The sequence below is a fragment of the Polyergus mexicanus genome, unplaced genomic scaffold, assembly GCF_030449975.1.
Source record: "Polyergus mexicanus isolate NDT 795.1 unplaced genomic scaffold, iyPolMexi1.0 SCAF_3, whole genome shotgun sequence".
In the NCBI taxonomy this organism is placed as follows: domain Eukaryota; kingdom Metazoa; phylum Arthropoda; class Insecta; order Hymenoptera; family Formicidae; genus Polyergus; species Polyergus mexicanus.
Window position 1 is genome coordinate 5,125,396 of NW_027223323.1, and position 23,014 is coordinate 5,148,409.

Sequence of the window (23,014 nt, forward strand, 5' to 3'; positions counted from 1 at the left end):
AAAACTGCATACCGCATGCATTTGGCATCGGCTCTATTCTCGCACTCGTCGCGTGAATCGAATATCAGAAAATATATCCGTTTGCAAGATAGATGTGACGATGAATATGCTACCAATTAGCGAGTTTGTCACGATTGTGCCTCTAGTAATACGAGAGTGTCAAGTATAAACACACAGCTCGCTTGATATAATTTTTTATCACTCGTGTCACGGACGTTTTGCACACAATACGGTCATTAAGCTTTTAAATCACATCCATAGAGATGCGCATACATTTTCGCATACGTGTCGACCGTCCACCAAGTTTGCGAACAGTGTATACCGTTAATACTAGAGTTAATATCGGAGCGTAAATATAGAATATTCTGATTTCATATCTCTGAGTTACTAATCGTATTTTAAAGTCTAATATAAACCTTGAAAATATTAATTTCTTTAAAATTCCGTTTCTGTCAGGAATCTCGGAAAATCAATGTTGGCAAGAGAGACTCGAGTAAAACCAGTTGTATTTACGACTAGGAAAGTAAAGTTGGTAGGCACTCGGATTTTATCTCGCGGTGCATTTGCCGAAATCCTATTCTTCACCGCGGTGGTACTATTATCTAGCGATTACAACGAGAAAGCTTTCGGCCATTTACGTTGCAAATATCGTCGCCACGATAGGTCCATTACAACAGTTTCATCGTAGTCTAGATACGTGTTGAACAGGCGATCCTTTGGCTCTTTCGCTATCTGTCGCAGCAGCCTTTAACCTTGGATAGCTCAAACAGTTTTGAATATCTTCTATTATTGCTATTAATTTCTCGTGTGAACATACATATTATCATTTATTTTCGCATAGTCTTGTTTAATCTCTTATGAAATCAAGATTTTAATTATTACCTACTGGATTAAAAATGGATCAAATACATATATATCATGCAGAATTATGAGAATTTTCGAGAATATATACATTTTTCATATACATTCTTTCTATATAGTAATAAGATAGAAATAATAAATTATTTTTTTTGCACAGAAAATGTTATAAAACCCATCTTTGAGAATCTTTTGAAATATAAGAGAGACTTTCTTAATCTTCCTATATTCCTCTCTTATTTTCTTTTCGTCTATTAAAATATATAGACATTGCGCAGACGTAGACGTTTAGGCGTTTAGGTACTTAGGTACGAACTACGTTTATGTACTCTTGAATGCACCTCCTTTGATTAGTCTTCTGCAAAGTTAATCGAGATCCGCGTGAGCCGCAAGTGTGATAAAGCGAGTGCTCGTAACGTTCAGTAGCGAAATTGCCGACAGGATCGCGACGAGTCCCGCGGAGCAGCGGGGGAATATACCCTGGTTTTCTCGTGCCCGAGAATCTCCGCTGTGTTGCGCTGTGGTGGTATTCATCGTCAGCGGACGACGAGTATGATTTAGAGGGAGGACCGCGGGACTACCGCTGCGCCCGCAGGGACCGCCAGGGCCCGAGAACCTCCGTCAGATTACTCTCTCCGGTAAAATCCTATCCTACGAACGAGTAAAGAAATACGCCGCGTTGATTACGACGCAGTTAACGTGCTAGAGCCCGACGTTTATATCAGGATAAACGGAGATGCGATTGCTTGATTACTATATTTTTTCCGACTTTTTAATTCTGACCAATCAGATTATCGCAGATAGATATGAGGAAGAAAAGAGAATAGTTTTTCTAAAAATGATTAGGAAAATCATTCCACTGAAGAAAAATATTAGAAAATTTATATTAGATTTTTTTTTTCTTTTTAATTATATTACTATATATATTCCAGGGTTGGGAAGTAACGCGTTACTTGTAACGCCGTTACAGTTACTTTTTTTCGGTAACTGTAACGGTAATGGCGTTACAAATTTTATTTGTAACGGAAAAAGTAACTTTGTTACATTTTTCGGTAACGAGTAACGAATTTAACAGTTACTTTTATCGTTACTTTTTTCAAATTTTTTGATTTATTTAACATATTATTCTTGCTATTGTGCGTAATAAAATTTTTATCTTAACCGTAAAGCCGTAAGCAAATCGACCAATTAGCATTCTTATTATGTTGTAAAAATGCTTGAATGTGATTGATCAACTTATGGCTCTTGCAGACCAGTGCGATGACGCGACGCGCGATATCCAATGAGAGCTTTATCTTTTCGGAAAAGCAGAGCTCTCATTTACTACCAGTTCTAAGTACCTTGCAACGAAAAATTAGAAAATCTCAATAAATCTGACCTTATAGATTGCCATTCATTAGTTGAAGCTATTCAGCAAGGTTTAAATAAAAGGTAACTTATTAATTTGATTAATACATATGTTATTTAATTTTAAATAAGGATTTAATTGAAAAATATTATTTTATTTTAAACTATTGATTCAAAAGTATTAATTTCAATAAAACAAACAATGTCGCTTAATTTACTATATTTGATTTTAGATTTCTTACGATATTTGAAACAAAAGAATTAATAATAGCAGCATTTTTACATCCAAAATTTAAGTTAAACTGGTTAACCGGAGAAAAAAGAAAACGTGCTGAAAATTACTTGGAGGATTTATTGGGAATCCGATCAACTGAAAATTCTTCAAAAGCTGGAAAATCTAACGATCACGATGATTTTCTCATTTTTGAGCAAAAAACGGTGCAAAATGAATCTGAACAAGAAGAATTGCAACGGTTTTTAAAATCAAATAATTGTAATATAGCAATGTTAAACGACTATCCAAAACTTAAGAAACTTTTTATTAAATATAATACAGCTCTATCAAGCAGTGCATCTGTAGAAAGAATGTTTAGCATCGGTGGCTCTGTATTAACACCACAAAGAGGGCATTTAAATGATGATACTATGGAGCAACAAATTTTATTAAAAATTAATAAAGAATTTCGATAAAATTTAATCATTTATTTTGTAATAAACCTTGAATGAAATCTTGCTTACAATTTTTTAAAAGTTTTTCTTATGCAAAATAATTTATTAGTTTGTATTGTAAAAAAGTAACGGAAATTGTAACGACTCGTTACTTTTTAGTAACTGTAACGGTAACGAGTTACTTTTTAAAATTAGTAACGAGTAACGGTAACGAGTTACTTTTTAGAAAAAATAACGGTAACGGTAACGAGTTACTTTTATAAAGTAACTTTCCCAACCCTGATATATTCTGTAATCGTTCTTTTAAATTTGTTACTATAGATTAGCAAATTATGAAAACGTATACCCGATCGCATGTAAACTCAGGCTCTTTGCTGAAGAAACGGAATCTCAATATAACATACGATGGATACGATGGTAAATCTTTAAGACTTTATTTTATCGAAGCAAATTTTCGAGGTTGATCGCGTCTATTTTGAATTTGAAAGTCACGAATAAAGTATCTTACGTCGTACAACATCAAAATGTTACCGAAACTCGATTCATCCTTTTTTCGAACATCAAAGTTAATTTCATTGTCAATAAGTTGCTTCATCGAACTCTTAAAGACAAAATTCTAAAGCATGGAATGAAATGTCTCCTGTCTAGCTATCTATCTCGAATTTCCAATGCGGAATGCGATCGAAGACGACATACTGGGAAATTGGTGGGACGTAGAAATTATTCGCCAGAGACGGTAGATCGGTTCTGCGCAAGCACAGAATTGAGGGTAGGATGTATCGGGGAGTATACCGATTATGTATCTCAATCATGGGAAACTACCGGGGCGGGAATCGGAGCTCGGCGACCGGGTATAACCGTACTGCCCTGCGGCCGCGACATGTGAGGTCCCTATGCTCTTTCTCTCTCTCTCTCTCTCTCCCTCCCTCTCTTTACCCGCCTGTCGACCGACCTGCCTGCCTGCCTGCCTGTCTGCCTGCCTGCCTTTCCGCTCTGTCGTGCCTGCTCTCTTCCATGCCAACAACAGAGTCTCTCAACTATCTCTCGGAAGCTTAGAGAGTCCGGTTACGTGTGCCTTGATTGGCGTCTCTTGAGGCTCTAAATATAAAAACGATTAAAATAATCTTCGCACGTGGCTAGAGATAAAATAAATAATGCCGGTGTATATCTTTCAACGAGATACGTATGTATAAACCTAGTAATTATCATGAAATTATTTAAAGCGATAAACTCTTGATTATTAGATACAGCTAATGAGATGACATCTCCATACATATTGATTATTCGTTAACGGAAAATATTTCGCGAAGAACTTTAAAATTGCTTTCTTTTTTAAATGGAAAGCAATGCATATATATATATACACGATATCGTAGCTGCAATAAAAACTGCGCGTCAACTCCGCCTTGCAGATTAATTCAAACACTATAAAGCAAACGCGTTTTCCCTGAAAATGATGTCATTTCACGTAAATTTTCTTCTTTTTTATATTTACGGCGGTAAACTTACAAAAGAGCGCGTTTATTGACGGGTGCTTCGATGACTATATAACAACGGCGGTAACAACTGCGCTCTTTTAGCGTGCTTCCTACCCCATTGTAGCAACCTTTTCCTCGTTCAACTAGCGATTGCTCGCAGACGCTCGTGAATTATACGCAGCCCACGCGCCGCGCTTTATAAATGCATGTTCGGAGAGTTGTTTTTCAATGAGCAAGAGAGAGAGAGAGAGAGAGAATGGATTTTTCGCGATCCATTTTTTTTTTCGCATGGCTATACGGCTGCGCTCCTATCGCGCAGAAAAGAAGAGGAACGTAACGAAAATATTGCTTATAAATCTGCCATATTTCGATGCTGTACTGATGCGATACGACGATGTCGAATCTTGCAACTCGACATCGACGCCCAACTCTCTCTCTCTCTCTCTCTCTCTCTCTCTCTCTCTCTATTGTCGGGAGATAAACCCCTTTTCCCCTCCTTGTTCGTTGCGAAAGCACGGAACTACTCGATTACGAAGGCGATATTTCCTGTTCGAAAGCAGATAGTGGAAACTAACTCTCGCTCGGTCGCATTAAAGCTTGTCGACTATAGCTTGATATAATCGTGGAAGTGCATCGAAGGAGAGACTGAAACACATGGTGTAACAGAGCTTCTATCTCCTCCCGATATCTCTGTCATATATTTGGGCATAATGATTGATCTAGGTTGATTTAAAATTGGTCCGAGGTAAGATTGAGCGATGGAGTGTATTTGACATTGTTTTAATTTTATTTACAGCACCTGTGATGCACTCTTATATGTACCTATAATTGAAAATCGAATTGAGAATAATCACACACACACATACACGCGAGGAACCTTTTATATATTATAGACATACTATATTCAATGAAACTTTTATCTATTGCATCAATAATACCTGAGAAAAAAAAAATTTTTTATTTAAAATCATAAATTTTCATATTTATTTTCAAAAAAAATTGTTCAAACAGCCCTTTTGAACGTATCATATGGTATATTTTGAACGTAAAAGTTAGGCGAAAAGTCGACCGAATCTCTCGTGCGGGGAAAAAAACATTTTTATAAATTCCGGTTTAAGCTGAATCCGATTTGTTCTATAGCGCTGATTTTATTATTTCGCACTCCCGATCGACTTATAAAATTTCAAAAGTATAATATTATCTTACTTGCATTTTAAATATTATGCAGGAAAAACATGTGGAAAAACAAGTTGGTTTGATAAATCGATAATTCTCGCTTACTTACTTTGACGAGTATACATATAATAGTTGATCGCGTGGAAAGCGAACAAAAGATGAAGCCGAGTTGATTTTGATGGAGCGCGTTCCGCAAGAAACGGCGAACGGGACGGGAAGGGTAATTATTTTCTTTGGCTATCGACGGTTCTCCGGTCGCTGGATTCCGTTAAATACACCCGCGGGAGTCCCCGATCTGCGGCGGCGGGCGCGTTTCGCAAATACGATCGCGGCGAGTAATTGCTTTTTAACAACCCGCGTCCGACAAAGGCAATTAATTCCGGCGGAAATGTGCTCGGTCTATCTGTCAGTATTTCGAAAGACGAGCTTCGTGAAAGTCGCGCGCGGTCGGTACGCGCGTGTAACGACCATCGTCTGACAGAGATGCATCGCGCCGGCGAAAAGTTTGGGAAGGTTCACTAGGAAAATATCAAACGAGCTCTTTTTACAACGTGGTAGAAAAGCGAGAAGCCATTTGGAATATGTCGCGAGATTTCGTGAAATATTTTTGTTTATTTTGCTAAACATTACATTTGCTGAATGATATGAAGATGTAGCGCGCTCTTTCAGTTACACGCGCGAAAATCTCAATTGCGTCACGATAGCTATCATGTGTACATAGAAATGTATCGGCTTTTACGGTCGAAATTGGAGGCGATAAATCCGTTTGACTTTTTTTGTACGCGTTATCCAAGCGTGTCTGGTGCTCCTATCAATCGATCAATCGCTACGCAACGAATATAAATGATCTGAAAACAGACTGTCATAAGCCAGTAGTTTTATTATATTCGTACATGTATTTATATATAACCTATTTTTTATTATAAAGAATATTGTGATGTATAAAACTTATATTTCTTTTTTCCAAAATAAAAAAATTTCATAAATTTGCGTCGAACTTTTCGATAGTAATCTTTAGATACTGTTACGACTTGATTTACATCATTTTTCCATTTAAGTTCTCTAGTGCTAAACCGATTTTAAATTCAGAACATCTTCATAAATTACGACGGCGATATTGATTGACTTTACTGCACATTTGCATGCATGTTATAAATGAACGAAAGAGCATAGTCAAAGATTGGAAACGCTACGAATGGCACGATTAATCAATTCTAGCGAGCTGTCGTTACTTTTTGAATTATAGCGGCAGTTATTACGCGAACGAAGAAGAAAAAAATGGGGCTAATCAGCGTCAGCTGATCCTCTGCACCGCCGGGTGCACGGTGGGTTCTCGCAATGCTCCATGGACCGTAAGGAAATTCAGTCGATTTCTTTTCTCGTCGAACGCTCGCGGTGAAAAGGCCGCCGCGCGCGTTCCTTACGAGCGTCTGTAGAAAAAAAAAAGGAAGAAAATCCTGCGAAAAACGCGCCGGTCGTCAAGAAACGCGTACCGACCTTTACGATCGCTGCGATCATTTTCCAGCCGCGTGACTCTATTTTGCGGAACGAGCGTGTCGTTAACACGCCGCGCGTGTATACGCGGACCCTTCGCTCCTCCCTTTTTGAAACCCTGCCAAAGCGTCGCGTTAATCTCGTTCTTATTCGCGCGAGGGACTTGAACGAGGGTTGACAATGTCGGAAAGTGCGAGGAAGAGAGAGAGAGAGGTGTGTTTCTACATTACGGACAATGATTCCCGCGGGAACGTGAGAGATGAAAGTTTTCCAGTTTCGCGTGTCGCTCGTTCCGAAGTATTTCGGTCGCGTCTAGACTATGCGGTTATTCCCCACTCTTCTCGCTTCTCTTCTCTTTGTCATTTCTGCTTCGCATCGCGATCTCGTTTGGGTACATTCGTGCGAATCATCCAGCAAAAAGATGAAGACATACACCGAATTACCGAGCAATCGAGCTGCCATGTCGTTGGAATCGCACGTATACGCACTTCGAAAAAAGACGAAATATATAAACGCGAATGGTATTCTATAGCTCGATCGGAGCAGGAAATATTTCGTAAATATGTGTTGCGCAACTGAACTTTACATTTTTAAAAATGTAAAAAATGCTGTGGATATTATATGACACGGTAAACAATCTATTGAATTGTTAACAAAAAAAAAAAAAAAAAAAAAGGTACTAAGAAGAAGCAATTTTCAAACTGACAATTACATCTAATTTCTTTATTCAAATCAATTTTAGGTCTGAATGTCTGATATCATAAAAAAGATTTATGGAATATTCTTTTTTTTGTTACGATTAGACATAATGATAAATTATTTATTACGAAAAATTATTTCAATTTTTAACATTAAATATTTCCATAATTAAACACATGACATAAATTGCAATAACAAATAAATTTAGAATAAAATTTTACGAAAATTGCACGTCTAAATCTCACTTTGTAAGAAATCTATAATTTAACTTTAATTCGAACAATGAATATTTTAGATAATTTTTGTGTGTTTTTACAGTCATCCCGAGGCTTTTTTTTAAATTTCTTTTTTTTTTTTTTTTACGTTATGAATTTATCCAACATACTGTAATCTGCTCGGCATGACGGCCACGACGCGAAGCTCGTTTCGGTTTTTTGTTACCAGCCGTAAGCGATCGGCAATGTCCGTCGGGGCGCAAACTTTCCTCGTTATACCCCGGTATTCGCGACAAGTACAAGTACTCGGGCAAGCGAGACGACGGTATCCGTCATTGAGCGTGGTTTGATGAGAACCGCGGAGAGATGAAAACTCGCCGCGCCGACAGAATAGCGGGACGCGGGGGAGAGCCCTCTCTTTTTTATCTCGATACCGATCGACATCGATCGATCGCTTCACTGTCGATTTTTTCGTCCTGTTCGCGCCTGCCTCCGCTTCTTCATGTTCTTCTTCCTTCGATACTGGAGCATTACCAAACTCAGCTCCTCATTTCTTATAGCGCACGGTTCCGCCGCGGGAACTGGATATCGCGTTTGGATACAAAAAGCGAACGCTCGAGTTTAATGAAAGAGGAGGGTGACAGATTTAATTTTTCAAAGTAGAATAGCGCGTTTTTATTATTTCGCGTTCATTATCGCGTATATAAAGGACATATATGTCTTTCATATCGAGGATATATATCAGTCTCAGCGCAGTGAAGTGAATAATCTTAAAAGTTGCGTGTATCAAGAATGTCATGTAAACGAACATTGGCCGTTGACGAATTCGTACATGCGTACAAGCATATCTTTTACGAATTTATCCTCGTGCAAATCCGTGTCGGATTAAAAAGTGTTGCGCATCACTGGCTTCTCTCGCTTATATAATTTTGATAGAACTGTCTGCCGGATATCCAGTAGCCGTCCGGCCCGTCCACGTTTCACTCGCCGCGTAATCCTCGAAAGGACCGTGTGCTTCTCGACGTGCGGCCGGATTATTGCATCTGCCTCTTTTCTGACTTTTTATTCGCAGATAGAGATACAAAACCGGTGCGTTCTCGAGACATACGCGGAGACATACACGTTCGCCAGCTGCCGCCAAGAAATACTCGCTATCGGCACGTACGTCGTTACTTCTACAAACGTCGTGGATTATGGTCGGGGTGTAACCGTCAGGGTGGATTATCCGGAATTGCTGCCGTTCGCTACGGGCGATCGTACTGACAGTTTTGTGTCTATTAAATGTGGAGTGTGCTCGAGTCTCCCCTTCTCGGTAGACTCGGATTCCGATAAATTTTTGCGGTCGAAAACACAATCGTGCGCGCGGCAGCCCTAATCGTACTTCATTAGTTTAATAATGAACAGAGATAAACAAAAGCGTATTAATCGTAATATTATTCAACTTGATAATATATATAAATCGATTATTCATTTTTATTCAGTGGTTCATTCATATTTATATCATGGCGAGAAAAACGTTACTTCTGGGCGAGATATTAACATCTGTTAAATTGTATTATGATAAAGTTAAAATTACAAAGTCTCTCCCGTTTTCACAATCTTTTGAAATTCAGCTTTAAATATCCTTGCAACTCCCGTTAAAATTTTATTGAAATACCGTTTTAAATTGAATAATGAACAAGACTTTTGCTTGTTAATCAAATTAAAATTTTTACGTCTATTTACATCCCTGAAATATAAATATTCATTACAGTGGAATATCAGAATTTTTCGACTAATTATGATAATTTAATATTTTTATTAAAGATCAGTATTATTAAAAGAATTTGTATATAAAATCTTTAAAATAAAATATAAGTAGCTATGTAAGTAAAAGCTGTTAGTATTAAATTTGTTTACAAATTTACCGATGTTTCTAATAAAAAAACACTCTTGCTTTTTTCGCGCAAATTTTTTCTCTCGCATAGCTTCGCGCGTTATTGCTCTCTCCAAGCTCCTTCAATTGTAAAAAAAAAAAAAAAAAAAAAAAACCGCAAAAGTTAGCATCCCACTACAACGCGATGCACTTGGCACCCGCGGGCAGCTTCAGTTTGCGGCTTCCCTCTCCGGAGGATATGACGTCATCCCCTACGCGCTGCTCGCCGGCGGCGATAAATGGAAAATAAAAGGAGAATCGTTCTCGCCCTTGTTCGAGCGGCCAGCAGCCCCGGGAATAAATCACGATCGAATTGTTCCTCGAGAGAGGGGTGAAGGGGGATGAGAGAGGGATCCCCGACCGTGAACGTCACGTAGGTCCCTGCCGGAAATTAAAATAACGCGAGAGAGTCGCAGCAGCATTCTGCCTCAGGCGAAGTGTTCGTATTATCGTGGAAATGCATATCCAACTGCATACATTTGTTATGGCTCGTAACATTTTTCAACTCGATCACTGAAAATATACGCAATTTTTTTTTTTTTTTTTTTTTTTTTTTTTTTTTTTTTTTTTTTTTTAATCAAAAGTATGAAATGCTTATAATGAATCGTAGAATCTCAATAAGAGAATAATAGCGTTTAGAAAGTGTAAAAAAAAATAAAGAGCAATAAATTGTCTTTAAATATTTTGTTTGTATTATTTTAAAACGCGCGTATAATTTTTTGGCATAATTTAGAATAATTTAGTATACAAATTAATTGTAATTTTTAATTGCAATTTTAATTTAAAAATACTAGCTTTATGCAGTAATTACCTTAGCTTGATTTGTCGTTAACCAAAGATATGTTTCACATCTTTTAGGTATAAAACAGTATATAGCTGCGCTTTTTTTTTATAAAATGATATTATTCAAGCATAATGGATCGCGAACATTGGAACAGAAAATGTTGCACAATACATGTATTTATATTTCCATTCGCGTTATACTCTCGTCGAAACGGGGCGAGCCCAGATTTTCGTTTTTCCAAGTAATGAATGGGAAAAGAGGATACGCACACATATATATGTATACGCGACACGTGACGTCCACTGTCACTGAAGCGACGTCAGATAGAACGAGAAAACATCAAATGTCAAATAAAGAAATTAGTCGCCGTTACGTGCATGCCGTGAGAAGCTGGCCGACCGGATTTTCGCTCGCATGCTGATGCACATTGGTTCCCCTCGATTTCGAGAAATACCACCGACGGACGAGAACGACGACGTAATTTCATTTCGCGTCAAATCTCTATCGGTCCTTTCGCCCATTCACTTCGACCCGCCGGCATTCGCGCGCTACGGGGTGGTCCATCGTTACCGGACGCCCTTTCATCATCGCGCAACCACGGAAATAAAGTTGAGATAATGATAGATTTGCGCTCGAACATCGAGCTATATACGCCGATTACGAAACCACTTGACGTTGAAAATCAAACCGTCATTTTAACGCATTAAAAACCACAAGAATGTAGATATATCAAAAGTAAATAAATAGACGAGATAGATAGATAAAATGCAGATTAGAAATGAGAGGGAGAGAGAGAAAAAGAGTTGTGAGCTTTTTATAACTATATGACTGTGTTGTGACATTTTTGTTTAAGAGTCCAACTTCGAAACTGTTTTTAAATGTGTAGATAAATGTCGAATAGTATCACCCCGTATAACCGTTGCCAAAGTTTATTCGCGGGCGTAGTCCCGAAAACTCATTTCCACCATGGTAACGCTTCGTTAGCGTTAACGCTTCAACTATACAGGGTGTCCATTTCCAAGTCTTTTATTCTCTATGGGCCGTAGGATAATTTTTTTTTTTTTTTTTACTTGTACTCTCTCCAGCCGGAAACTTCAAATAGACATTTTTATTTCGCCAAAAAAATTTAAATAAAATCGTAAAAGATCGTTTCAATTAGACGATTTTATATAAAGGAACGATACATATATTCTTATATCAAATATTAAAAATTACATCTGATTAGAAATATGTCAAATGACGAATAACGAATGATTATGTTTAAGTTTTAAATGAATTTTTCCCAAGTGCGTTGCATTCTTCCATGTATATAGGAAACGGTTAAAATAAATATCTTAGATCAAAGAGCTAAACAATTTGTCTAAAGTTTTTTAAACAAGTTTAGCCTTTCATAATGTGCATAAAACAAAGAGGTGAAATATCTATTCGTATATATTATATTTTTCTTATTCGGCGGCTAAAATTATGCTCGTTTTCCCGTCGCTAAAACAGAGAAAGAGTTTGAAGATATTTTAGATACATGTATATATATATATATATATGTAACTTTATAGTTTTGTTACCGTGTTTTCCAGGTCCACCCGGTGAGCCAGGTCCACCCGGAAAGAGGGGCAAGAAAGGAAAGAAAGGTGATCCCGGGGAACCCGGTGCACCGGTGAGTATCCCCTGTGCCGATACTTTGGTACATAACGCGGCATGTCGTCGTATATATACATATACTATTCTATATATACTGTCCCAGTAGAGAGTAATAATACATCGCACGTGTAATTGTGTGTGTGCGCGCGTGCGTGCGTGTGTGCGAGTGTGTTTATTAGGGAGCGTAGCAGCTCCACGCATGAAGTGGTATATATGTATAGTTAACGGTACGCGTTACATTCTCTCTTTACCCTTCCCCCTGCTCTCCGGACTCCGAGACTGACGGACGAGTACACGTGGTGGATGATTAACGTAAACATACGCGTTTTCGCGAGACTCGCGCGCGCACGCAGCGAAAAATATTGAAGACTCACGCCGAGAAGCGCGAAACTTTAAAGTACAAAATTTAAAGAATGATTCGAATGTTATACGCGACACGTTAAACGTAATGTGTACGTCATAAATTTCATTCTTCTTCGGAAAAACTCTTATATTTCTCTCCCTTTCGAAAAAAAAAGCAAAAGTTTGTCAGATGTTGCTTCTCTCCGCGGATATGTTGTCTTCAATTTAATCGAAAGTTTCGGACAATATGGGGTAATCGCGTTAAATCAAAGATGAAACTCGTATATTCAATTTGATAATTATTGAGCTTATTTGTCGTAAGTTGGTATTTTCTTATTAATTGTCTCTCATAAAAAAGAAATATCTACGTCGGATGACTCGGTGATGAAAATATTAAGTAATGAGTACGGTATTGTTTTGCGCAAGTAGAAAAGCGTTAATATTAATTTTACTTTAAACATTATACATCACATGATGGAAAAGTAAAAATTTATAATTAGTAACAAGATTATATTTTTCTCTTAAAAAAATATTATACTTTTATCTCATTTAAAAAAAAACCAACGATAATATTCTTGATCAATAATTTTATATTTTTATTACTTTTACAAAACGTATAATATTATGTAATTAAATTCCGAAAAATGGGACATATATAACGTACATAAATATGGATGAGAGCCGAGGAGAACACTAGTTGTCGAATTTAATCATCAAAAATTTGTATCTTATCCGTGATGAGCGGATTCTTTCCTGGATACGCTGGCGCCGTGGGTGTTCCAGGATCGCGCGCGATCGGATTTCCCTCGCGATTGGCGATCGAGGGAGAGCATCGTCGCGTAATCAAAGATCAGATCGGCGGAACACCGGCGGAAGAGAACGAATAGGTAGGAGGTAGGGATGTAATCGGCGCGCTCGTGTGCGTGCGCGCGTGCTTATACGCCCGTGGAATATCTAATTGGCCGGAATAATTATCGGCGACGAGGCGATATTGTATATGTGTGTGTGTGTGTTTTTTTTTTTTATGTGCGTGTATGTGTGTGTGCGTGCGCGGGTCCGTCGTCGCTGGGACCGCCGGTATATATATATATATATACGCGACGGAACGACGATAATATCGCAGGCACGATCGGCCGGCCCGCGGAATAATCGCTTTTGCATGCGCGCGAGAGAATACCCCCTCTCCCCTTGAGTAATACCCCTTCTTCACCCCATGTCCCCACCTCTCGTGGTAAACGAGTTTTTAATTTTTTATACCCCTTCTTACAGGGTGTGGCCGGGACGCCGGGCAAGAACGGTTTTCCGGTATATTATTTTTTATTTTCTTTCCACAAACACTCCTTCTCGCTTCTTTCTCTCTGTGTATATCTGTCTGTCTGTCTGTTTGTCTTGTCCTCATGCTTTTCTTTTTCTTTCTCTCCCTCTCTGTCTTTTTCTCGCTGTCACCTTGTTGAACACTACGACTCTTGCCACACTGTGTATCGAACATAACAGCCATTAAGTGCTATTAATACGTATCATGCAACCGCTGATGTGCGATTCTTGCTCGTTTGACCTGCTTCTTTATCCGCGAGCTGTCTCTTGACCTGGATATCCTCTTCCGGCTCTCGATACAGCTGTACACTTAGATTTATTTTTTTTTTTTTTTTTTTTTTTTTTTTTTTTTTTTTTTTTTTTTTATCGTATATCAGCATGATCCATACGCGCAATCGAAGATCCGTGAAATCGGATTCTGATATTTTCGTTTTCATATACGATTCATCGCGCATCGCTTCGATGACTGAGGGTGCAACTGTATGTCGAAGAGATAGATTAATTGCATTTCCCGCTTCGTTGCAAACATCCTCGTTTTAATTGATCTTGGGTGGCCTATTTCTGATTTACTTGAAAGTAAAGAGTTATCGTATCGATGCAATTATAATCGCCGAGTAGAATCTCGTATATTAGTGACCTATTTACAAATATTAATATCTCGATATTAATATCTTTCGGTACAATTTTAATTATATCACGTATAATACGGGAAAATAAATTTATTCTTTACAATTTTCTATTCATAATTCGTATACAGTCTGTATAATTATATAGTATAGTAAAAAATGCTGCCTGTCTTTATTTAAATTCATGCAATTAAAAATTTTATTCCCAAGTTTAAATCCATGTAATGAAAAATTTCATATATTTAAATTGGATAAACAACGCGTAAACTAACATTTAATTGTCAAACGTCGTGATCAACAACGTCGATAATATGATTTCGAAAGAAATTCGAAATAAATTGGCATAAGGATGACAACGAGATCCTATATGATCTGAGGATATGACCCGGCATCGAATATAAAAGAGTTGAGTTGCCCCATCAGGATCGAAGCTGTGCAAAATTAAAAATTCACGTGTACCGAATAAAGTTTCTATTAACGGCGTTTCGTCGCGATATTTTCGCGTCGCGCCGCAAATGTATGTTACTATAATTAATACATCGGGAAGAATCATGCACTTTTGTCGTGCCTAAAAAGCATAACGACTCATCACGATTCTGATTTGTCGCGCTCGTCCATATTTATTACATGTTACATACACAAGGAATGAAATTTTCAAGGGCGTGCTCAGCCCGCACGCAATTTTTCACTTTTCTTCGTTTACGGACGCGTGAAAGCGACGACTGGCACTGACCGGCGGTGTTCTTTCAGGGACCCATCGGCTTGGACGGACCCAAAGGTGATCCGGTAAGTTCACCGTATAACATAGATTTTTATTTCAAGTCGCGGAGTTATCAGCGCGCGATATTAATTGTATCGTCAAAGCATGACAGAAGATACTTTATTCGCGACGCTTAATATTTTAAATATAGCATTATATAATAGAATAAGGATTATGGACGCGCTAGAATTTAATCATAATGTATTTTGTGCGAGATGAAAAATCTCACAGAATTTATACTTACACAATATGTCGTAATAATAATGGCTCTTTATCTTATTGTAGCCACAGGAATGTCGAGATGCCGCTTGATTCATGAATTTTTATACGGTTTCATACATATATTTAATGAAATGAAATTTGCGCGATGGAAACAAAAGCTAAAAATTGTAAAATAGTCGGCTCGCGAGATATAAATACATATTTTTAAAATTTTTTTGTTTCATTGGAACTATCGATATCGGCCGATCATTCGTATGTTTTATTTAGCACAGCTACAAAATTAAATTGTGTTATCTTTAAATTGCTCGCCCTAATTATATAAATATGAAAGGCGGTTGCGTAAGATATTTCAGAAATATCCGCCTATTACATTATTCTCAGATATGACAGATCGGGAATTTATTTAAAACGTATCTTTTTACGCAGCTTCAGATTGATTAAACGAGTATATCTATAAAATACAGTCGCGCGTCATGATGTGTGAATCTTACCTTGAAAAAGATTATGATCGAGAACAAAAGTAACAAAATCAAACGTTCGAAATGACAGATGTAAAGATAATGAAACAAGAGAGCGAGAATTTTGATATCGAGTTTCCGTTAGGTACAGCTGTTCCGGAAAGAGTGAAACTTTTTCCGACTTCTACTTCGTATCATAATATTTCGATCGAAGTCAGAGTAAGATATTTGGCCAGTATTTCCAGATACACGATCAGTACTCGATCTATGATTACATACGTTCAGTATGAGAACCGGAACGCGTTTAACGTGTTGGTTAATTACAGGCTCGTTCCGCTCCAGCACTTTTTCTCTCGTCCCCTTTGTTCGCTCGCTGCTTCTGACATATGTTCAATGAATTAGCCATAAAAATGCAGGATGATCGATCATACGAGCGATACACTCGGGTACCGTAGGATTCGCTATCGAACACGTTTTTTTGATGCGCGCAGTTAAAATGCATATAAATGTATCGAGGTTTAAAATCAGATGAAACATTCGATGCGGATGTTTTCGCCAACATTTATATCGGATGCGTCCGTAAAACAGCTAATCGAGAATTATTATTATTATTGTTATTATTTTAGTTTTTTGTCGATAATAAATGAAAATTAAATTATTCGCAATGTACAGTGTATAGGATCAAAAATCTGGAATATATTAAACTTGCGATATGTATTGACTTGCGGTCTCGCAGACAAGCGTCTCGACTTTTTTGCGACTGTAGAAAAGTTTTTTTAATTTAAGAAAGCATTGGAGGGAAAATTGTAACTATATAAAGTTAATCTCTCAAAACTATTTACATAGCGAATATATTTATATAGCTAAAAGATTACGTTCCAAAACGTATTTATAAAGATTATATTATCGCTAATGTTTTGCAATCGTTATATAGTGGAATTAATAAATTATGACAAATTGAATTACTCAATTTTTTTCACCAGCAACCGGTAACTTTAACAAAACGAAAGTCAAGTCTATGAGAAAATTCGATGTACAAATTTAATTATCTGTATCTTTTTAATTAGCAAACATTCGATAATAATTGTAGATCGCGATTTATTAAAGAAACGACTGCGTACATGCTCTTATTCGCGATTAGTAGTAGAATATAGTCAGGACAGAATCGGAAGATGAATCGGATTTTAAATTGAAGATTTGCTCGCTCGCTTGCGTCCACTTACTCTATTAATTCTGCCGTTCGCCGGAAAGCAGTTTGCTCTCGTCTGCGCTCGATCGCTATATTTTCTACGGGATACGATCTTTTAACTCCAGTCCGATTCATCGTTTGAAACTATTCATCAACTGGCCTGCTATTACGTACCGCCTTCCTCTCATACCGAACGGGTTGCCGTGAGTCGTAAATCGTATAGGAGACGACGTACGAAGTCGCGATGTGTACCGCCCCCTCCTCATCATCGTCGTCGCCGTCGTCGTCGTCATTGTCATCTCGTTTTGCTTATCATTCATAAATGTATGTATAACGGTCATACATAGATAATGGCGGGATGTCTCCTCGAATGCGCGGACGAGCAGGATGCGAATATCGGAACTGACGCGAAAATTGACTCTTTCGCATTCCTTATTCGCTGACTTATCATTCTTATTATTGGTCTAGTCATTGAACATGCAAGCCGAACGCGAGACGTCATTGCTCTCTCAAACACTTCTCGACGATGACGAATCTTGGTAGGTATTCGCAAATATATGAAAGAACTATCCGTCGCACGCTTTGGATTCAATTCAGTTGAAATCCAAATTCTGTACAGCTTAGGATTCACCCTGACATATAATGCAAGATCATTGACGAGATCGTCGTGTATACCTGACTCGCAATTATGCAAGATCCCTGTGACACGCAAAGTCTTTTCGCATGACAAGTCCTTGCGTTGGTGGCCCTTTGTAGCCATCTAGTTTGCCATATCGTGTCGCGTATGTAGGTTGATGCATAGGATGTCTTTTAACTACAGACACTATGTAATTAATTAAAAAGATTGACGACACGATAATAAATACTTTTCACGCACATAGATGCGAACAACTAGATAACAAAGTATTATTTCTCATCTTGTCTCGCAAATAGACTTTAATTGAATATAATTGTAATTTGAGACACGCAGTTAGCGAGATATTTTACGCTAAGGGATAAAAAGTTGTGCGCGAGAAATTTAACGTCCAATATAATTTTCATCAAAGAACAATCGATCTCGAGTCGATCGAGAGAGCTCAGATGAAAGGTGCGACGATAGTTTCGGGACACCCTGTGTACGTTCAGGTATCCGACAGACTGGGGAGAATATACATGAGGATGTATTGTGTGTGGTAGGTGGTACGTTGACGTGGCCGGTCTCGGTGGCGGTAAGGTACAAACGACAAAGTAAACAGATAGCGAGAGATCGTACCCAGGAGAGGAAAGGAACGAGAACGCGCGCCGGGTGGAAAAGAGAGGAACCGGAGAGACAGAAAAAGAGAGAGAAGGAAGGAGCAATAAGTGCATTGCAAATATCGCGTGATATTTATTCTGTCGATGGCCGGGAAAAGAAAAGAGACCGAAACGCGCGCGATCGACTCCTTCCTCTCTCTCTCTCTCTCTCTTTCTCTCGTGTTCCTCTCTTTGCCCGGCCGGCGTTTTCTTTAAACGAGTGTGTACACAGTCGCCGGCGACCAATACAGGACCGCACGCAGGACGGGTATTTTCCCCGAGATTCGAATAACGAATCTCGACGTTTATATCGGATTTCGTGCAAATAGTCGCGGCGCAGGTTATACAGCAAGTAGCGCCGCAATTTGCCTCGGGAACGTAGAGTTTACTCTGTGTTACTCCGGCGGCGAGATTTCACGCAAATACACCACGTTTTACCTTCCTTGAAATTTACATTTACCGTACGCGCGCGCTATCCCTTGCCCTGAGCCCTAAGGAAATATTAAATCGCACATTTAACCCTCGCTGAATCGCGTAATCGAAAAGCCCTACAATTTTGCGAAATGGAGTTTTAACGCCGGTCTCTTCATCAACATGCATTGCGAGGAGACTCCATATGCATGATAATATAGTTCTTGTGCATTGATACAGCGCGGAAAAGTAAATCTAAATAAACCGGCTTTATAGAGTAGAATAGAAATGAATCGGCTTTTTACGGCTGGGTCTTCCCTCGCATATTTCATACAATGACTGTGGATTAAATCTGATTATGAGTCTCTAGTGCAGTATTTTCTGTTATTCTAAGAGAAATACGCAACACAATTTAAATAATTCAATGTTTTTGTAATTATCTCGTCTTCTAACGTATCTAACAATTTTATTTGTACTCTTTTTTTTATTTCTCACGAATACACAACGAATGATCGTTTTTGCATATGTTGGTATAAATTGCATAGCAATATTTATCTGTCGAGTTTACATTGATAATGATAGTTTTAAGTAATAATAATAATCTCATGCGAAATTAAAGAATAAGTTAAGGCTTAATCACGTATAATTATTGTTAAAAAGCGATAAGCGACGAAAGCGTGTGAAAACTCACACGCGCGATCAAACTTTGATATTGATTAATTTTAATAAGCGAAATTATTCGGAAAATTTCATTTATTTTAATAATAGAATCTGCAGAATCTTCCGTTACAGACGTTCCACGTTATCTCTGAAACGGAACGATAGCAGCGAAATTCTTCATTAAAACTGAAAGTGTCTGTAATTCAAAGATAAATCAGCAAAAGAAAATCTCAGCATACCGTTACAACATTTAATTGAACGAATTAAGATGATAAAATAATTGCAAGAAGAAAGAAAACATTCTTTTTTTTTTTTTTTTTTATTTCAAGAGAGAAAAGATCTCCTGGTATCTTTTTTTAGAATTAATTCCGATATTAAAGCCGAGAAATCTTTGATCGCGATATAGTTACGATAAAGGAAAGGATGTTCATTTTATTTATCGCGTTATTACTCCATGTAATACACAGTGTCTCTTTTGTTCGCAGGGCCGACCTGGTGACAAAGGACAGAAGGGCGAGCTGGGCAGCCCCGGATTCGACGTCTTGTCCGCAGTGAAGGTATCTAAGCTACGCTATCTGACAGGAGTGAAGCAATATATCCGCGCATTCTTAATGCGCGAAAATGCGAGCCGCTCTCTCTCTCTCTCTCTCTCTCTCTCTCTCTTATTTCTCATCCTGCACCTCTTGCATCTTCTCTCATAGCTCTTCAGAGAGCAATCTCGTAAAGCCGCGTGTGTACGGCGCGGTTGACGCGCAGAGGCGGGAAGAATACAGGATATTTTCTGAAGGACGGCGAGAGAGAAGGAGTGGAGCGATATTTTCATCGCGCGTAAAGCTGCAAATCCCATTTTACGTGATAAAAGTGCACTCGAACGGAAACGTTATTAACGCCTTCTCGATCGCATCGTTAAAGGACCGACGCGCGCGATTAATCGAATAAATTACATGGATTTCGTGATTTCAGCCCGAAGAATTTCAAATATCGGGAGCGAAGAAATTAATGTCACGGCACGCTCTTCTCAGTGCGATCCGAGAACTAAACGAGGACTCTTTATACAAATCTTTAGAAAACCGATCGTATAACCGAAGCTCCAGATGGCTTTATTCATTCGCCTCTACGTTTATTCGTGATAATTAAATTTCGGCTTTGCGCGGGCGAAGACAAAATTTATAAAATTGTTAAACTATACGAAGAACCATTTTTCGCTCACCGATCATTGTAGAGACCTAGAGTTTTATTTGACACGACTTCTTTCTTTTCGAGATCGAGAGGACGAGAAGCTTCGTCCCGCTCGAGCGCACTTGTTCGCGTCGTCGATCGCGCGCGATTTCCTTCCCACAATCGAGACGACGAGGGAGCACTCGCTCTCGTCACCTCGTCGTAGCTTCGAGAACCTGGCTAGTCAGCTTCGTCCTGGAAGTCGAGCGACGTCGGCGATTCTATTGAGTAGACGCCGACGCGTGCACGACGCGTCCGCCTGTGCACAATGCGTACGCATACGTTATTATTAATTCGCTCGTGTCCAGAGCGAAAAGCACCGGAGAGGTTCTCGATCCGGCGCAACAAGCGCACGCGGTATATCGTTCGGTGCGTTTGCCGCGCGCCGATACGCGCGTTATACGCGGAATCTGTGTGCGACGAAATTCAAAAACGATCGACGAAGATCATCTATTCATCTATTTGACGGTATATTTGAAATTTTCTCTGATATAAAAATCATAAGAAAATTACTATTAATATATTCTCCTATATTTTTGTGAGAAACGAATTGATTTTGAATTAGTTACAATGAAAATAGATATTTCTTATTATTAATATATTAGAGCGATAACGATTTTTATTCTTTTTTAATACATAATCAGCTATCGCACACGCGACTTTCCGGCACTCACTCATCCGCTGTTCGAATAAACAACGAGAGACGGACGAGCGATTGTTCAAACGCGGACGACGATGAGGCGAAAAAAAAAAGACACGCGTTCGTCCGTGACGTCGTCTCTCTCTTTCGCTCGCGCACAGATTCCGCGCTTGTTGGAAAACGAATTTCGCGCAATCTGTCCCGCGTTTGCCCGTCGACGCATCGACCGCATCGGCCAATAACGCAGCCAACGACACATCGAGAGAATAAATAAATAAACTTTGCCTTTTTCTCCTACGGGTCAATGCACAGGGATTGGGGTTAAAGAGGTCGGTGACGACGCTCCGCGGCGGGACGCTCGGCTACGCGGAAATCGTCGCCCTCAAGGTAAACCGGCCTCCTCCTCCTCCTCGGAAGGCGCGACACGCTTCTCGGTGTCGCGATCCGGACGGACGTTTTCCGCTTTCCTCCCTCCCGATCGACCCCGCTGTTTCTTTCCCCGTCTCATCTCATCTCATCTCATCTCATCATCATCGTCATCGTATTGTCGTCGTTGCTTCTTCTTTTCTTTTCATCCCTCTCCCGCTATCCACCCCCTCTATCCCTTTGTTATATCATCTCTGTCAGTTTTGTGCTCCGCGTACAGGAATCCGCGCGTCGTCGCATACATCCCGGATGCGCGACAGATCGCGGATGTCGTCCCAATCGTTCTCTAGCTAGTCGTTGCCTCGTACGGTGCTTTCGGTGTAGCGTTCTCTCGTTGGTTTATACAAAATAAAGCGCGCCGTCGATGCTCGATCGTCGAGTCAGGCTCACCTCTCACCTTCACAGCGATCGTTGATTTCTCGATTCTCTGATTCAATACAGTCTCGAATTGCCTTGAAACGTGATATAGGGTAAGTATAATAAAAACAAGCGTACGTATAATCGAGACTGTATCGGCAAACATTTGCATTATACACATTGATATCGAATAATAAAGAAATCACTGTGAATGATCGATGGCGCATCGGCGACGCGCTTTCTCACTTTTGGTTTTTGGTTGGTAATGGTGTTTACTTTAAGTTACAGTATTTAGGTATATCTCTGGGCATGCCTTGGATTCGGAAGAGCAATGAAATACGAGAACCCGTCCCCTCCCCTCTACTCTCGCCCCTTAATTTAAAAAAAAAAAAAGTTCTCATAGGCCCTTGACACGCTTCCCGAATAAGATCACACACATCTCCCCCCTTACACTTCCCTGTTTTTGTCTTGTAGCGATTTGGTTTTTTACCCGTAGTGTTGACCTACTTTTAGGAACTTGAGGAGAAAGGGCTTAATATCTCAGCGCAGACCATCATATCACTGAAAGTAAGTGTGCGCCTGCTCTTCTGGAGCTCCCTATTCCTTTGCCCTTTATCGTCGATCTCTCGAAGATTGGTGCTCGGTTCGAATTTTGCGATAGTTCGGCGATAAACTTTTAAGAATATAAATCTAATCTTTCTTTTAAAAATATGTATCAATCTACTATTTAAAGTATTTATTTAAAGATACATATCAATATATTATTATTCAATAATTTATATATGTGTGAGTCGAGGAGTTTAATGAAAGCTTATTATTTTTTCACGAAATTCGATTTCTCGCATT

The 23,014-nt window shown here is 38.9% G+C and overlaps 1 protein-coding gene across 15 annotated transcripts in view; it reads left to right on the top strand.

The window, feature by feature from the left end:
• Nucleotides 1-23,014, top strand: part of LOC138944987 (collagen alpha chain CG42342) — a 135,069-nt gene that overhangs the window by 76,541 nt on the left and 35,514 nt on the right. For 5 of the 15 annotated variants that reach the window (XM_070316118.1, XM_070316111.1, XM_070316115.1 and 2 more), the window contains exons 2-7: nt 12,210-12,289; nt 13,885-13,920; nt 15,306-15,341; nt 20,013-20,083; nt 21,685-21,772; nt 22,682-22,735. In XM_070316118.1, the coding sequence (XP_070172219.1) occupies nt 12,210-12,289; nt 13,885-13,920; nt 15,306-15,341; nt 20,013-20,083; nt 21,685-21,772; nt 22,682-22,735 (365 nt within the window). Of the gene's footprint in view, nt 1-12,209; nt 12,290-13,884; nt 13,921-15,305; nt 15,342-20,012; nt 20,085-21,684; nt 21,773-22,681; nt 22,736-23,014 lie in introns of all 15 variants that reach the window. The other 10 variants (XM_070316126.1, XM_070316119.1, XM_070316114.1 and 7 more) reach the window with 9 other exon arrangements.